At 38.7% G+C, this 16784-nt stretch overlaps 1 protein-coding gene across 5 annotated transcripts in view; it reads left to right on the top strand.

Annotated features, from left to right (window-relative positions):
• ACAP2 (ArfGAP with coiled-coil, ankyrin repeat and PH domains 2) overlaps positions 1 to 16784 on the top strand; it is a 101204-nt gene that overhangs the window by 21405 nt on the left and 63015 nt on the right. For all 5 annotated transcript variants that reach the window (XR_010071458.1, XM_063337454.1, XM_063337452.1 and 2 more), the window contains exons 4-9: positions 735 to 788; positions 6284 to 6342; positions 6845 to 7028; positions 9304 to 9348; positions 10372 to 10467; positions 15070 to 15144. Coding sequence is in view for 4 of the 5 variants with exons in the window: in XM_063337454.1 (XP_063193524.1) it covers positions 735 to 788; positions 6284 to 6342; positions 6845 to 7028; positions 9304 to 9348; positions 10372 to 10467; positions 15070 to 15144 (513 nt within the window). In the remaining variant the exon portion in view is untranslated. The remainder of the gene's footprint in view (positions 1 to 734; positions 789 to 6283; positions 6343 to 6844; positions 7029 to 9303; positions 9349 to 10371; positions 10468 to 15069; positions 15145 to 16784) is intronic.

Raw genomic sequence — 16784 nt, 5'->3', positions numbered from 1 at the left:
TAATAGAACATCAATTACATGTGTGCATCTTCATGCGCTGGTTGAAATAGGTGATGCCTGGGAACTTCAGTATAGTCTGTGTGCAACTGAAACTGTTGTCTGGAAATTTACGTGCTTGAAATGTAGTGCGATGGTGAACTAGTAAAACTTACATTATTCAGTTTCAAGTAGGTTTTTGTTACACTTGTTGTGTAAGCAATAAACAGTTATCCAAATCTATTAGGGGTAATTGTTTTCTAGCTGTCTTTAATTGAGACATTGATTCTACAGATTGATTTCAGTGTTGCGAAGCTTATCAGCTGAGGCAGGAGTTCCTACAGTAAATCTGTGTCTACTGATAATTACAGCGTGTTAACCAAGTTTATGGAGTTAAAGTACTAAACATTAATAAATATTAAGTAGTGCAATATGAAATATTGTAAATTAATGTGTTAAATTACGTGAACTTCCCATAGTTTAGTCAACTTAATTTGAATTTTTCCTGATTTGCTTCAGTTTGATCCTTTATGTATAGGTAGGTAGCAGTAACATTTTTGTTGCTTGTAGCTTTAATAGATCTGCTTGATATTACTCCCATTTTCTCCTTCTAGCATAATGGTTTTAGTTTAATAATCATGCCAAGGAAAATCAATTCTCAAGTTCTTTACTGAAAAGCTGTAAACCTCTGAAACCTTGCTTTCGTGCGGTGTATTTGGTAGAGCTTAACTTAAACCACTTTGTTTTTCTCTTTACAGACCAGCTTGACAAAGTTCTCTGACACCTTACAGGAAATGATCAATTATCACAATGTAAGTATTTCTAGCTGAAACATGACACTGATAGCTTGCCTCTAGTTATATTTGATAACAGAAGAATGCTAAAGCTTTTCTTGTTGATAGTATTTGCAAAATCGTGGTTTAAGTGATATTAAATATCTCTCATTTTATACTTCTAAATATTTTATTTATATTTTGTTTATGAAGTATTTATAAACATCCCCTTTTCTGCAGATTTTTATCTCGCTTTATTTTTTGCTTGGAATTTGTAAGCTTTGCGAAAACCCAGTGCTGTAAGACAGAGTAAATGCTGAATTGTTTCATCTTTTTTAATCAAGTTGATGGGCAGCACTGACTAACTAGGAGCATATTTCTTTGCTGGGCTGAAATAACAGTTACCTTTTCTGTAATCTCTACATCTTTCCCCCCATCCCTTATAATGCACAAAATGAAGCATCTCTGATTTGTGTGTAGTTGTCTTTTTGACAGTATGACTGATTTAGACAGGTGTAGAGAAAGGGAAAAATGTTAGGATTTGAGACGAATAGTGATTTTTAGCATATCATACTTCATCAGAGAGCTCGGTTTTGCCCAGATTGAAAACCGATTTTTTTTTTTTTCCCTCCTCTAAAGAGTTTAGTCTTGTATTCTGAAAGCCAAAGGGATGTGTTAGTTCTTCTGTTTTCTTTCTCTTCCCTTGGCCCCTACTGTTTTTCTTTCATTTTCTAACAAGTTGCTGGAAAGCAACTGAAGTGTCTCCAAAGTGGTGAAAATATGCAGGGCATTTAAAATTATTTTTTTTTATATCACTAGGAGTTTAAAATGTAGTGAGATACAGAGAATGCAGTTCAAACAGCTTCAGCTGAAATTAATTTTGTTAGCATTAACTTACCTTCCTAAAACTGCCTTATTAGGCATTTTTTTGAAAATTCACACTTGTAGAAGGGAAGGGAAACAAAGGGAAGCAGGTTAATACTGTTGAGTTGGATTTCCTTTCCATTCTATGAGGTGTATGTATCTACACCTAATATAATGAAAACTGTAAGGAGGGAAGTAAGTGGACAGTGATACTCTGATGGTAGAGAGGAGCTTGTGCAATGGTTCAAAGCAGCAGCAGTGGGAGAAAGTGTTACTTCCTGTTGGTGATTGCTGCAGGTTAGATTGAGCAGAAGAAACCAGTTGACCGTCCCTATTTTACGCTTTTCATCACACTTCTGGCTGCTAGTTACCCTCTTAACTGTGTTTCTGCTATATGGTATGTTGAGTTTTTTTGACATATCTGACCTAGGTCCTATGTTCTTGCTGCTGATATTTTTCTACGTGATTGTGGCTTGAAGTGCTTCGGCAAAATTTGGCACAGCACAGCTCTCCCTTTAGGGCAGTTTGAAGGCAGAAAGCAAAGATCAAGGCATTCTAAAAGAAGATTTCTTTGCAGATTTAAGTAGGGCCACTCTGAGTTCTGTCCTGTTTGGTTTTTTTTTTCCGCCCTTCACTTCCTCGCTATGCTCAAGCACAGGGAGTAGAACAATGACTTTTACCAGAAGGCAAGAATGTAAGAAGTAAGGCATGTTATGAGGTTCTGATGTAGAGCTTTGCCAGACATGTGGTCCTGCGTTGCTTTTTGTGAATCTGCTTAGTTCAGCAGGATTTACTAGCTCAGAGTGTCAGTTCTGTTGCTGACGGCGTTGGCAGGAGAGCCATCACAAGTGAGAAGCAGCTAGAGGAAGGAGGAGAGACAGGCGTCCTCCAGAGGAAGGAGGGGAGGGGTGGGAGGTAGTCCCACTGAGAAGATCTGGATGACACTCTGTTTTCTCATATGAGGCTTTGCTACAAATCAGGCTAGGAACCAGACTAATGCAGCATCTTCACTGATCCAGCAGTGGGGGAGTAGCTTTGACAGCTTAGGCCAAATAGCAGCTTTCTTAGACTTGGTTTGGAGTGTGTGAAAGGTAATGTGTACGAAAGGCTGTAAATCTAGTCAGATCGTGGTATCGGCATTTTTTCCCTTGTTCTTTTAGGAAAAAAAACTATGTGTATTTTTCTGCCTTTTTTTCGTCTTCATTACTGTAAGTAGAATTGCAAGGTTCTTATTTCTGGGAGTCCACTAATCAGTTGAGTTCCCATCTGGTTATACTCTTTCTGTATTGATCTTGATTGGTGCTCTCCTCAGGCACTGGCAAGCTTAAATGTCAGCAGTGGGAGTAGTCCCAGCGTGACTTCCAGCTTGTCAAGAAGTTCTTTATCTAGTCTAGTTGTCTGTTTTTTCTGGTTTCCCAAAGAGGGAATACAAACAAGTTCTTCCATGTGTTACTGTTAGATGTAGGACAGTTCAGGTCGGAAGGGGTCTCGGGAGATGTCTGGTTCAACTGCCTGCCTAAATCAGGGACAGTTCAGAGGTTGGAGCAGGTTACTTAGGGTTTTATGCCATTTGGTCTTGAAAACCTCCAAAAATGGAGACTGGATGGAGGATATAGTACCACTGTTAATGTGCGAATTAGTTGTGTTTTCATTCCTTTAGTTCCTTACAAGCTGGTAAAGGTTTTGCTGTCAGTACTTGGCATTGCCTGTTTTTTTATTCCCAAATGTTGTGAATAGGGAAACTAAGACTGAGGACTTTTAAACAAAACATTGCTTGAACTGAAACTCTGAGTTCTTGACTTGCTCTTTCAATAAAATTATTTAACACTTAAAGATCTTTACTTTTTGGAAGAGATTGTGTTCAGTTGGGCCAACTACTACTTCCTTATATTTTTTCACCTCTGTTTTTTGTGATCACAGAATCTTAGTGGTTGGAAGGGACCTCTGAGATCATCGAGTCCAACCACATAAAAAAAAAAAACCCACCAAAAAAAAAAGCACCCACCTACTAAACTCCACACCCACAACCCCACACACAACACCCCACCACAAACCAATAATCTTGGGCACTAGAGCATGCCCTTAAGAGCCATTTCTACACATTTCTTAAATACCTCCAGGGATGGTGACTCCACCACCTCCCTGGGCAGGCTGTTCCAGTGCCTGACCACTCTTTCAGTAAAGTAATTCTTCCTAATATCTAATCTAAATCTCCCTTGCCGCAGCTTCATACCATTTCCTCTGGTCCTGTCGTTATTCCCTTGGGAGAAGAGGCCAACCCCTGCCTCTCTACAGTTTCCTTTCAGGTAGTTGTAGAGGGCAATGAGGTCTCCCCTCAGCCTTCTCTTCTCCAAACTAAACATGCCCAGCTCCCTCAGCCTCTCCTCATAGGACTTGTTCTCCAGACCCCTCACCAGCTTGGTGGCTTTCCTCTGGACACGCTCCAGCACTTCAATATCTTTCCTGTAGTGAGGGGCCCAAAACTGAACACAGTACTCGAGGTGAGGCCTCACCAGTGCCGAGTACAGAGGCACGATGACTTCCCTACTCCTGCTGGCCATGCTGTTCCTGATACAAGCCAGGATGCTATTGGCCTTCTTGGCCACCTGGGCACACTGCTGGCTCATGTTAAGCCGGCTGTCCGCTAACACTCCCAGGTCCTTTTCTGCCGGGCAGCTTTCCAGCCACTCTTCCCCAAGCATGTAGCGTTGCTTGGGGTTGTTGTGACCAAAATGCAGGACCTGGCACTTGGCCTTATTAAACCTCATCCCATTGGCCTTGGCCCATTGATCCAACCTGTCTAGATCCCTCTGTAAAGCTTTCCGACCCTCAAGCAGATCAACACTCCTACCTAGTTTGGTGTCATCCGCAAACTTACTGAGGGTGCATTCAATCCCCTTGTCTAGATCATCAATAAAGATATTGAACAAGACTGGCCCCAAAACTGAGCCCTGAGGGACACCACTGATGACCGGCCGCCAACCAGATTTTGCTCCATTAATCACAACTCGCTGGGCACGGTCATCCAGCCAGTTTTTTATCCAGCGGAGGGTACACTTGTCTATGCCATGATTCTCCAGTTTCTCCGGGAGAATGCTGTGGGGGACGGTGTTGAACGCCTTACCAAAGTCCAGGTAGACAACATCCACAGCCTTCCCCTCATTGAGAAAGCGGGTCACATGGTCATAGAAAGAGATCAAGTTGGTCAGGCAGGACCTCCCTTTCATAAACCCATGCTGGCTGGCCCTGATCCTGTGGCTGCCCTGCACTTGCCTTGAGAGCTCACTCAGGGTGATCCTCTCCATGATCTTTCCCGGTACCGAGGTCAGGCTGACAGGCCTGTGGTTTCCGGGATCCTCCTTCCGGCCCTTCTTGTAGATGGGCGTCACATTGGCCACCTTCCAGTCATCCGGCACCTCTCCTGTTGACCAGGATTGTTGATAGATAATGGAGAGAGGCTTGGTGAGCTCTCCTGCCAGCTCCCTGAGAACCTTTGGGTGAATCCCGTCCGGCCCCATAGACTTATGCGTGTCCAGGTGCATAAGCAAACCATTAACTACTTCCTCCTGGATTACAGGGGAGTTGTTCTGTTCTCCATTCTTATCTTCCAGCCCAAGAAGCTGAACACCCTGGGGGTAGCTGGTCTGACTATTAATCATGCCTTGATCATGCCATTGATCATGCCTTGTATGTTTTTGTAATGCAGAAGGGGAGGTGTAGAGGAGTTGGAAATTAAGGTACCATTTGTGGTCTGTGCAAAGATAAGTGGCAAAAGGATTTGTCCCATAGCTATTGACCTGTTCCATTCTGTCCTAAAACTCAGAGGGCAGATGTGAAGCTGAAAGAACGTGCATTTTCATTTCTCAGTTAGAATTTCTGGGGTCATAAGAGAAAACACAGGTTGTCTAACATCCAGGTATGCTTTGGCCTTGGAAACTTAACAAATTTCTCGATCTTTACAGTCCGAATGAGAAGATTATATTCTGTCTCCCTTCCTCCCACCCTCCGCAAATCATAAGAAATTTGAGAAGCGTGGCTTGGAACACTTAATTTTAGAAAAAAGAAGCAGACATTCTTTTAGCATTTCACAGTGTTGGTTGTTTTGGGTTTTTTACAAACTTTATGTAAAGGGCGTGGTACTAATTGCTCATATACGTTACATTTTCAACACTAATTTCAGTCAGTGTTGTTTTGCTGGAGATTAAGGGCATGTTCTTTCTATGGTTTCATTTGTCTTTTAGTTGTTGGTTAAATTGTGAAAATCTTATAAGATTCAAAAGAGGTTGTTACTTAATGAAGTTGTTTCTTCGAGGCTGTTTGTACGGCAGTTTTCTTGACTGTTTAATAATCATAATAAACGTGTTCTATGAAAGTGGGTGTGTCTTACCTTGTCAGGATGATAGAATAAGATGTCAGGAGCTTTCGTCTCTCCTTTATACCCACAATCTTTAAGAAAAGACCAGCAAGAGGCATTGGGTTTGTGTTAATTTCCTTATTTTATTGCTTTTTTATTTATTTCAAAACTACTTTGAAGGGTGTTATATTTTGATATTAGAGCCACGTTGGTTTAATAATAATTCCCACCTAATTCTGCATAACTATGTATATGTCTAAAATGAAAAGTTATGGACACTCCTAAGTTATTGACCTACACGATGCTTTTATTTCAGATCCTGTTTGACCAAACCCAAAGATCAATTAAAGCACAGCTTCAGACTTTCGTTAAAGAGTAAGTTAATTTGCACTTGTAATGGGAAAATTATAGGTAAAATAGAATTTTAAAACATCTGATTTGAGTGGGTTGGTGAAACATCTTTCCTGAAAATCGCCAGCCATAAATTGAGAATTGCATATTAAAGCTTGTCAAGAATCACCCCAAATCAGTGAGGCTTTAGATCCAGCTGCAGAAATGTTGAGATAGTATGAATTACTGATCTTAATTACATGTTGTCATTTGTCTAGGGAGGGGGGAAAAGTGCTTACCAAAGCTTTTCCTCAGTAAGCATGAGATGCACTTATTTAATTTTCAATTTTGTCCTTTCCTCAGAAGAGAGAGATAGAGAAGCTTCTATCATATTTTGTATGATTTCCATTTGATCCCAGCACTTATTGAAGAACATGAAAGCAAAGAAAATAGCTATAGCAGTCACGAGCATGTTCTGTCTAGTTTATCGTCAAACACTTTTCATGCTTTGGAATTTATTTGTTATCCATCTTTCCTTTTTATTTAGAGATATTAGGAAATTTAAAGATGCAAAGAAACAGTTTGAAAAAGTTAGTGAAGAAAAAGAGAATGCTCTGGTAAAAAATGCCCAAGTTCAAAGAAATAAGCAACACGAAGTAGAGGAAGCAACCAATATTTTGACTGCAACACGGAAATGTTTTCGACACATAGCTCTTGATTATGTTCTTCAGGTAAGTGCAGCAATAAAAGTTGTTTTTCAAAACCATGTATATACGTGTGTCATGTAGTTAGAAATATGTCCTTTAGAAGTTCTTATTGTAAGTTTCTCAAACTGTGGAGATTCAGAGAAAAAGGAATAACTTTATTTGCAAGTAATTTCTTTTTTTAATGAAATCTGAGCAAAATTAATTTACTTGATGCATTCTTGTTGCTTAGTGCTTCAGTATTCAGTGCAGTTGCTGTAATGACACAGTTGAATTTTCAGTTTGAACATTAATTTTGGAAAAACAGTATTTGCCTGATAATTACCTAAATGTATTTCCTGAGTTGTCTATGCTGTAGTTCCTTATGTATTTGAAGTAAAAATTGTTATCTAGTCTAGGAAATACAAATTACCTGAATAATTCTGATACAGGATGTTGGCTACTACTACAATTTTAGCTGTTTGCTTTGGGTTTTATTTAAAAAAATCCTACTTGTCTAGAAGCCTCGGAGTTTGGAGTTGTGCCACAGGGAAAATCAAGAACACAGCTACTCCTTTGCTTTTTAGTGCAGATCTCCTGTAGAGTGTTGAGAGATGTTCTTTGTCCTACGATGTTGAATCCTGTGAAATAATAATATGTTTTCAGTCAATTACAGTTCGTCTGTTTCATAGTTACCCACAACTACAGCAAAACAGGATTATTGCAATTCAGATAGTACGACAGGGTAGGGGCTCCTAAATAGGTCTGGGGTTCTCCTGTGATCAAACACAGAACAACCCTTTAAAATGGTGTTAGTTTTATGTTAGACTTTATCGTCTTGATTTGTGACAGTCCAGCCAGTTATTTAAAGCTTAGTTAACTGTTCTTTAAATTGCATATATTACTGTAAAATGAAGTGGAATTGGTTAGATCAGTCCGGGCACATGGTGGTCAGTGGTCAACACTGAACTCCTGCCTTTTGAACACTAAGGACAAAGTTAATTTTGATGTTTAAAATGTAGCACTTGATTATTTTTACTAACTGCAAATGGTAGTGGGGGGAGAAAGCTGGCAGTCATTACTGTAGGCTGGTTCCTTGTCTGTGCATTGAACTGCAGATCGTTTGCCTCCTGAAATTTGTATGCTCAAAGCATGAGCAGTTCCTGTGATAAAGATGCATTTAAAGTAACGGGGAAAAGTTTCAGCATCTCTTAATTAATGCAGGAAAAAATTAATTCAGCTTCAGGAATTCTTTCTACTTGGGTGATTCTTTTCTTCTGGAAAAATGACTTCACAACTATGGTCTCTTTGTAGCTATATTGGCTTTCAACTGTATTTCAAAACCTTTCTTTTCCTTTTTTTTTTTTATCCTCACAAGTTGAGGGTTTGTTCTATACAAACAATCTTAATTATTTTTCCTGCAGAAGCTTTTCCAAAATACTGAGTATTTAAGTATAGAAGTACAATCTGGTTTTGATTATAGCTTCAGTAAGTTTATTTCTTTTGCTGAAATTTCAAACCGACATGGAGGTGTTAAATTACAAAATCATGCATGTTTCTGCTAAGTGAGGCTTTTAAAGTACAATCTGTAGTTCTGGATGACAATCTTAGAGACTAGGGGACAAAGAGGATAGAGGAACTAGGTGAACGTAAAAAAACAGTTATTTTTTTATATATAATGTGAAATTCTTCAAGTTCTAGGGCGATACCATTGATCTTCAGCTAACTTAAAAGTGCAAGTATGTATGAAAAGTTACTTATTGAAGCTATTATGATCTTGCTTGTTTCAGAGGCTGGGGCTATATCCCAGTGTCGGGGCCCTTTAGACAATGTCAGCCTGAGGGGAAAAATAAACAAGCCCTGTCCTTTCCTCTCCGCTGGCAGGAGCCCGCAGTGGTGCAGAGAGCAGCTGCTGTATGAAGCTGGGGGGCTGGTTTAGCTCATGCTGTCAGAAAGGGTATTTGAAACATGATTAATTCAATCTCTTGAAAATGGATACCAGTTTTCCTTGCTTGAAATGTGTATTACATTACTTTTAGCTAACACGTGGTGTCTTATATTTTCCCTCCTAATGTAAGAAAGTTGTGACTGTCACTGTGAAGTTCTAGCTTTGCAAGCTTTTTCTGAATGCATCACTTTAATATCATGACAAAACTAGCATGTGTTTTCTTTTAGAAGTGCCTTGTGAAATCTGATGTTATGTTCTTCCAATGTTTTAAGCTTTGATATGATTATTTGGAGTAATTTGAAGTTTACTGCTGTGGCAAAAAATGTGCAGGTACAATAAAAAATAAGCTTCTTGTTTGTTTTTTTTTTTTCCCAGATCAACGTTCTTCAGTCCAAAAGGAGAGCAGAAATCTTAAAATCGGTAAGATATACTTTATTTTCTGTACAGAAGATATTTAAATACATCTGAAATCAAAAATGTGACTGCAAAGCAGTATATTAAAAATTTAGTCCTCTTCCCCACCAGAATGTTACCAGTACATTTGGCACTTTGGCAGTCAGTTTGGCCTTCACTATAATTGGGCAAAGACGCTTAACTGTTTTAAGCAATCCTTTTGGTTCAGATTTGGACACTTTAAGGATTTCACTGCTGTTGATTCTTTGATATGTTTCATGGTTAAAATCAAACTTTGTCTGACAATAATTATGCTGTTTAGGTCTGCTATATTAATTTATAAACAATAAGTACTTATAATCTATTCTAAGATGGATTCATCTCTTTCTATGAAAATGGTATTTTTTATGTAAATAGCAAATCGTAATAGCAAATATACAATACACTTTAGTATGGTATCTGCTAAATTAATATACACCTATATCTGTATGCTAGTTTTCTTCTGATTGCATTCCCTTTTTCTGCTTCATATTATCTCTGTAAAAAGTTAACTGAGGTAGAGACTGCCAAATTAAATGGGGCTTTTCTTTCAAAAGGCTACAGTTGCATTCCCATAATTTCCTTAATTCCTTTAAATAGCAAAAACTTTAGTTGTGTCACAGCTTTATAGCTGCTTACCATTCTGCTCTGTATCTTCCCAACTTCTTTTATTTTTTAAGACTGGATGGTCTTAAACAGATTTAACAATGACATGAATTAGAAGTAATTTTCTGCCCTTACATGGATTTATTTTGTTAATGGGTTTAATCCTGTTAACTAATTTCTGAGATTTTTTGGCTTGGTTCTTTGCTGCCTTTTACCTTGCGTGTTGCTTTACAACACTGGAAGCTCTATGAGATATTGATGTAAAATTGCCAGGACACAAGAGAGCAGAAATTAACCCTGGAATTGTATTTTAAGTTTGTTCATGTGGATTGGTTAAGTGATATATTTATGTGTTATCTGATAAATATTTATCCTTTTAAAAAATATACTTTCTTTTCCTTCTAGATGTTATCGTTTATGTATGCCCATCTGGCTTTTTTCCATCAAGGCTATGACCTTTTTAGTGAGCTTGAGCCCTACATGAAAGATCTTGGTGCACAGGTAATAAATTACTTTAAAAATTCATAACTATATGCTGGGATGGATGAAAACATGATATATGCATACATATCAGGTACCACATAGATTTATTCAACAAAAAGGGAACTCTAGTATGATAGAGGAAAAGCACAAAAATACAGTGTGAGTGGTTTGAATGAAAATAGAAACTGAAAGTTGTCTGTATAATAAAATTATTACTATCTTTAGGATTTATATACTTACACATAACCATGTAGTGCCATTTGAGGTATCATATGTTATTCGGGACACTGGATTACTTTGTGTTAAAATTTCTTGTGTATGACCCATGTTATAAATATATTTAACAATAAAAAGTAGATGAGGATTTTTTCCTTCTACTTTTATACATTAATTATTTACTGTATAAATTATGCAGTGTGCCTAAAAGAAAAGTGGTGTTAGCAACTTTGACCATAAAACAGAAGTCTGATTTTAATAAGTTCTGCAAAACCGAGTTCATACGTTGAATCCTTCTTGCCCAGTTCTGATAAGAACACACAATTGCAACTTCTGGGTTTTTAGTGACAGACTCATGAAAAGGTTAGATGGACCAGAGCCAACCGCACACCAGAGACGTTGAAGAAGGCTATCCAAGATAGATTAAGAACGTACAATATTAAACTGAAGATCTGTCTGTGGTGCAGGAAGAAGACTCAGCAGTGTCTTGACTTGTTTTCAGTGCAAGTTGAATGAGCCTGGAAATACTTGTACAACCCTCTTTTTTTTTTTTTTTTTTTTTGCTTTTATCCAGGGACTTGGAACAACTTCACTGCTGCAAAACCCTCTATTGCCACCCTGATCCGCAAAACAGAACCAACCTGAATTCTAAGTGTCTATCCAGATACAGAAGCAAATAAGTGACAGCAGACACTTATTTGTGTTTGTCTGAAGTAGATGTGTCATTCGGTGTCTACGAAATGACATTGTTCTGAGCTGGTTATTCCTGCCACAGCACCATTGGCATCTGTGCCCCTCAACCTGCTTCTGTGTCTGTGCAGTGAAGCAGATTGGGAACTGTAGAAAATAACTCCAACACTCGAATGTCAAAATAGTTATTTTTCTGCTAGACTAGTCCTCAATCAGGTTACTGTGGGTCTTAATTACTTGTACAAACACATGTCGGGGCGGTGTGTGCTTGTGTGTGTGCATGCGTGTGGTGGGCAAGTGATGGAGCTGAGAAGAGAGAGGCTGCTTGAGCTGCCACTGACATCAAGGGAGGCGACTGTACAGCTACAGCCCTCCGGGTTTGGTGTAATAGCGGCATTTGAAAGGTTCAGGGGCACATGACTGTCCTTAGTTGTGCCTTTTATTCTTTTACATCCTTCCATTTTGGGTTGTAGTTGTTGAACTGTAGTGTTTTGATAGTATGGAATGTGTGTCCTGTACTCCTGCAGAAGAGGGGATGGGGAAAAGAGACAAACTATGGAGGTGGCAGCGGTTTATGCTACCAGATAGGCTTTAATGTTTCCATTTCATTGACATTATTTGAGCAAGGAACACAAGGCTATTTTTGAATGGCTGGTCATCCTTTTGCTTCATCTGGTAAGGGGTGTTGTGTAACTTTCATTTTGGTGCTGGTATCATAGCAACTGAAGGAGTTAAATTTAGAAAATCTAAAGCAGAAAATGCTTAAAAGATATTGCAATTGGAGCAAAGGTAGGCTGAAGACCCTAAAGTTGTACAACTTGCTGAATTATTCTTCTGTGGCAGACCTTGGCATTTAAGTAGTGGATATTGTTCATGACAGAAGCAGGCTTGTTTATGAAAGCTTATGAAAGTTTGACCATTAATGGCTTTGCAGCTTGTATTGGTTGAAGCTTCTGCCTTTAACAGGTCAGAGAGAAGGTATGTTGTGACATAATGAAACAGGGATTTGGTAGATTTTTCTGAAAATATGGTCAGATTCTTTTTGTTGGTAAGTGAATTTTGCATTCACAGGTAAATTTTGCTTATGGCCTTAATTACACGGCTTAACAGCACATGAAGTATTAAAATTGAAGTGATTTTTAAATAGTATAGGTATAACTTTTAATTATTTTGTTTTGCGTTTTCAAAATAACTGGTTTACATGATGGAATAGGATCGAGCAACTTTGCTTTCTGAATATTTTAGGTCAGGGTACAATTACTTGTGAATCAGATCATTGTAGGGGAGTCTGTAATGGTGCACAAATGTAATACAAGCTTTTGCATGGAAATGATGGCATTTGGCACTTTTAATGTATAATGCGGAATTAGTTTAAAAAAATCCTACTTGGATTTCTGTTCTGAGATGACTATTCAAAAAGCTAAACACTTTAGTCTGACTTAATTCTCTACAGAATACCACTTATAGCACTATATCTTTATAAAAATACATTTACCAGTAAACGCAGTATTTTGAAAAACTTAATTTTTTGAAGGCTGCCCAGTAGTGGTGTAATGACTGCGATTTTGATAGTTTAGTTGTGTGATTGGCCACAGCTCTTGAGAGTTGTATGCTCTTGGTCTTTTTTAAGACAGTTGATGTGCTGCTCACCTGAGTGAAAAGAAGAAATTCTGCTCTGAGCTTGGAAACTGGAATGATGCAACGTTGTCTTGATAGTAAAAAAGTAAATGATGAAATGAGCTGCTATTCAGAACTTTGGTTTGGCACTTATGCTGTGGTAAATGGGTCTGCAAACACTTGTATTTAAGATAAATTAGAAGTAATTGCCCTAATCTAAATGTGGCTATCTTCTGTTTCCTCTAGCAGGGTAGGAGGAAGAATTTCTTGCAGGCCATTTGCAGATTACTGAATCTGAGATTTTAGCAAGAAACTTGATTCCTATAAAGTCTTGAGCAGCCCTTGAACCACGTCTCATCTTTATCACAAAAGAATGGGTTTCCCAAGCTTCTTGGTGCAAAATGGTCTTTGAGCACAATGGCAGCCCAGGCTCTGTTTCGAAGCTCTTCTATCATTTTTAAGTCATATAGCTACGTAAATGTGATGTCTGGACACTTCAGTCTTTAATGTGTTCATGTTCATAAATATCTCTAGGGTGTGAAAGTGCTGGTATAGCCATTTGAGCCAGAGCAGAAGCCAGGGAGAGAAGAGTTAAGAAAAGTAACAGAGTATGGAATTGGATCCAGATGTCCCAACTATCTGATGGCTCCTTAATTGCTGGACACTGTCTAGCACAAGGGTGTAAGAGCCAGTTATAGTCCCTTTTTTCTCTCATTTGTATCCTTTCAAGCAGGGGAAATACAACACGGGGAAAATGACCAGAGTTGGCAGAGGTTCTTGCTTGTGGTTATGAGAGTGGGTGGAAGCGATCCTATTTGTGTGTGAATTAGAGGTTCTGTTCGTCATGCTGTGCCCTCTGCCCTGTGACAGACTCCAGCTGGAAGCTGGTGGTGCACACTGTTCCTGCCTGCCTTGTTCCAGGCCTGGAGTAGAAGGAGGTCTGTCCCACAGATGTCAAGCTGCGAGCTGGACCTCTGCGTTCAGTATTGCGTCTGCATCGTTACTCAATACGATGCTGTGACTGGGGTTAATGGCAGGCTTGTATTGCAGGCTCGATAAAGAGGAGTTCGTCAGATTCTGTAGCATGTCACATAAGTACTAAGCTAGCTGGTCTTCTGGGCAGCATCTGCTCCTCCACTTCACCGTATTTCTTGCTTAAACATCAAGTCTGTGGGGGGAAAAAAAATAATCAAACCACAAAAACAAACCTAACAAAAAAAACTCACACCAAAACAACACCCCACTAACCCTCCCCCTGCCCCAAAACCACCTCAAGAAACAATAAGAAGGAAAAAAACAACCAAAAAAGCCACAAAACACCTCTTATTCTTTTACAGGATATCTTAAATTTTCTGCCTTTTTTTCCCCTTCTGGTTTTAAAAGGAAAAAGTTTATATAGTAGTGTTATAGACATGCTTGCAGCAAATTTTTAGGAGTTTCTTTATTATCACAGACTCTGTAAGGATGCTAACCTAAATCCTCTCTATTGTGACAGTCTCTTGCTTCTTTGCAAAGTCATATTGTTGTTATTTCTTAAAACTAGGAACAGTTTAAATGGTTCTGTTTAAGATTTCAGGGAATCTTGCTCAAATGCTACTGGGTGCTCTGATTAAAATGATCAATAGGAAAGGCTGGTTGAGGGAGGCAGTTCCCCCCCCTCTTTGTGGAGGGGAAAAATCAGTAGCATTTGCTCCTTTTGGTTTGTGCCGTTAGTGCCAGTGCTGCTGCATAGGCCGGGCAGGCAGCGAGAGCAGCTAAAGCATGAGTCATTCTCTTCGGAGCCTGAGCACCAATGCGGTATAGAGTCGCATATGCTTGGCACCATGCTGTTCTTTGAAACAGTTCTTCTAAGGCTTATGAGAAACGTACACCTCTTGTAGAGGTTAATTCAGGATGGTAGTGCAGAGCTTTAAACAAGGCTTCAGTGGTTATTCAAGGTAAACACTTTGTGACCAGAGAAGTAATTATACTATGCAAACCAAACAAAAGTCATGCCATGTCTAGACATAATGTGTTCTTTTTTGTCAGCATTATGAAATCTACTGAGCCAAATTTCTCTTGAAATCTAAAGATCCAATTTTCTGTTTCTCTTTACAGCTGGATCAGTTGGCTGTAGATGCTGCAAAGGAGAAGAGAGATATGGAGCAAAAGCACTCCACTATTCAACAAAAGGTACTCGAGAGAATGTAAAAGGCAGACTGCACACACATTTTTCTTTCGCTAGCATCTCTCCCCAGCAGTGCATCTCTGCATCGTAACTGTGAGGGATGGTATATTTAGTGCGGAGAAGTAGACTTACCCATCACTAAGCACAGGCTTGGATTGCAGATGTTCATTTTGTATTGCAGAACAGAATATTATGTTTAGTTTTGACTGAAATATAAATAGAACAGTAGAATATATTTGTATGCTGTGACTCTAACATTTCATTAGAACTCTTAATTCCTATTACATCTTGGATTCAATACAGCTGTAAAAGTTGCTGTCTTGCCCTCCTGTGTATCTGCGGAAGAGATGTGTATGCTGCACAGTCCTACAGTCATATGTATGGCTTTCTGGACTGTGCCAAATAGGAGTGCAGCACTCTCAGGTAGTGTGGCAGCTGCTATTGCATAGAAAGAGCAAAAGTAAACTTCTGTAAAGGCTGTCTAATGTATGGTGTTCAACCGTACACAAATATGAAAGTGATAACACTAAATGGCTGTTTTGGGAAGATTTGTGCTTTTTTTTGATCTTATTTTTGCTTTTTCAGAAAAATGTAGATAATACATGTTGTGGGGGGAATGACTTCTGTTGTTTGGATGTTTCAGAAGCTCTAGATCAGTATTGGTTTTGCAGGTATAATGCTAGAAGTTAAAAATGTTTCCACTGAACTGTCCACTAGTGAGCTTATACTGCAGGTACTTTTGAAAGGGATTAGATACCAGTTTAAAGGTAATGCAACACTCTTACTCTCATTTAAATACATTCTGTATCTGTTTAGGTGGCGTAAATAAAAAAAAAAAAGCCTAATGTACTTGGAAACTGATCAGTAAATAAATTCAGGAATGAAAACATGCCAATATTATAATTTAGGTAGCCTTAGTATGAGTCAATATTTTAATACTAATGGGAAAAGGTAACATTTTTGGTTGCTGAAAATGTTTTTGGCACTTCATCCTGTCATTCCTGCAGGAGCTGGTGGGAGGCATTAGGATTGCTGTAACTGAAACTGAGAAGACACAATGATGGGTTTTAGGGAAGTGCTGATGTGTTGTGTTTGGAGGCAGACAGGAGATAACTACAGGCAGGGAAGGAGAAGAAAAGAGGGGAAATGCCAAAGAGATGGAAGCTGAGAACTAACATTGAAGTTCAAATTTTAATTTGTTTGGGCTCAATAGGCCCGCTTTCAGGAGCAGGCAGTAGTTGAGGGGTTTACTGTTAGAGGACAGTGGTGCTTGGTGAAGGATGTAGGTTATGGACAATTATCTGTTAATTGGCTCTAGAAATAATAACTTGTTACTGTGAATTGCTGTTGCCAGTGGTGTTTACAGTTGTCTTTTTTTTTTTTTTCTTCAAATGCTGCTTAAGGCTGCTTTCCAGGTAAACTATTTCTAATAGTATTAATGGCTATTGAAACTTTTAAGCTTCATGAAACTTAATAAACTGTATCTGTGTGTAATATAAATATTCTTGGTTTCTAGTACGAATGGCAATCATAATGAGGTTATATGTTGTTCCTTAGTTTAATTGAATGACAATTTTACATTGTCTCTAAAATATAATCAGGGCAGATTGTATTGTATGTTGTCCTCTAAAGTTCTGTGTTTCAA

The sequence above is a fragment of the Chroicocephalus ridibundus genome, chromosome 6, assembly GCF_963924245.1.
Source record: "Chroicocephalus ridibundus chromosome 6, bChrRid1.1, whole genome shotgun sequence".
NCBI lineage: Eukaryota > Metazoa > Chordata > Aves > Charadriiformes > Laridae > Chroicocephalus > Chroicocephalus ridibundus.
This window is presented reverse-complemented; position numbering and strand designations above follow the sequence as displayed.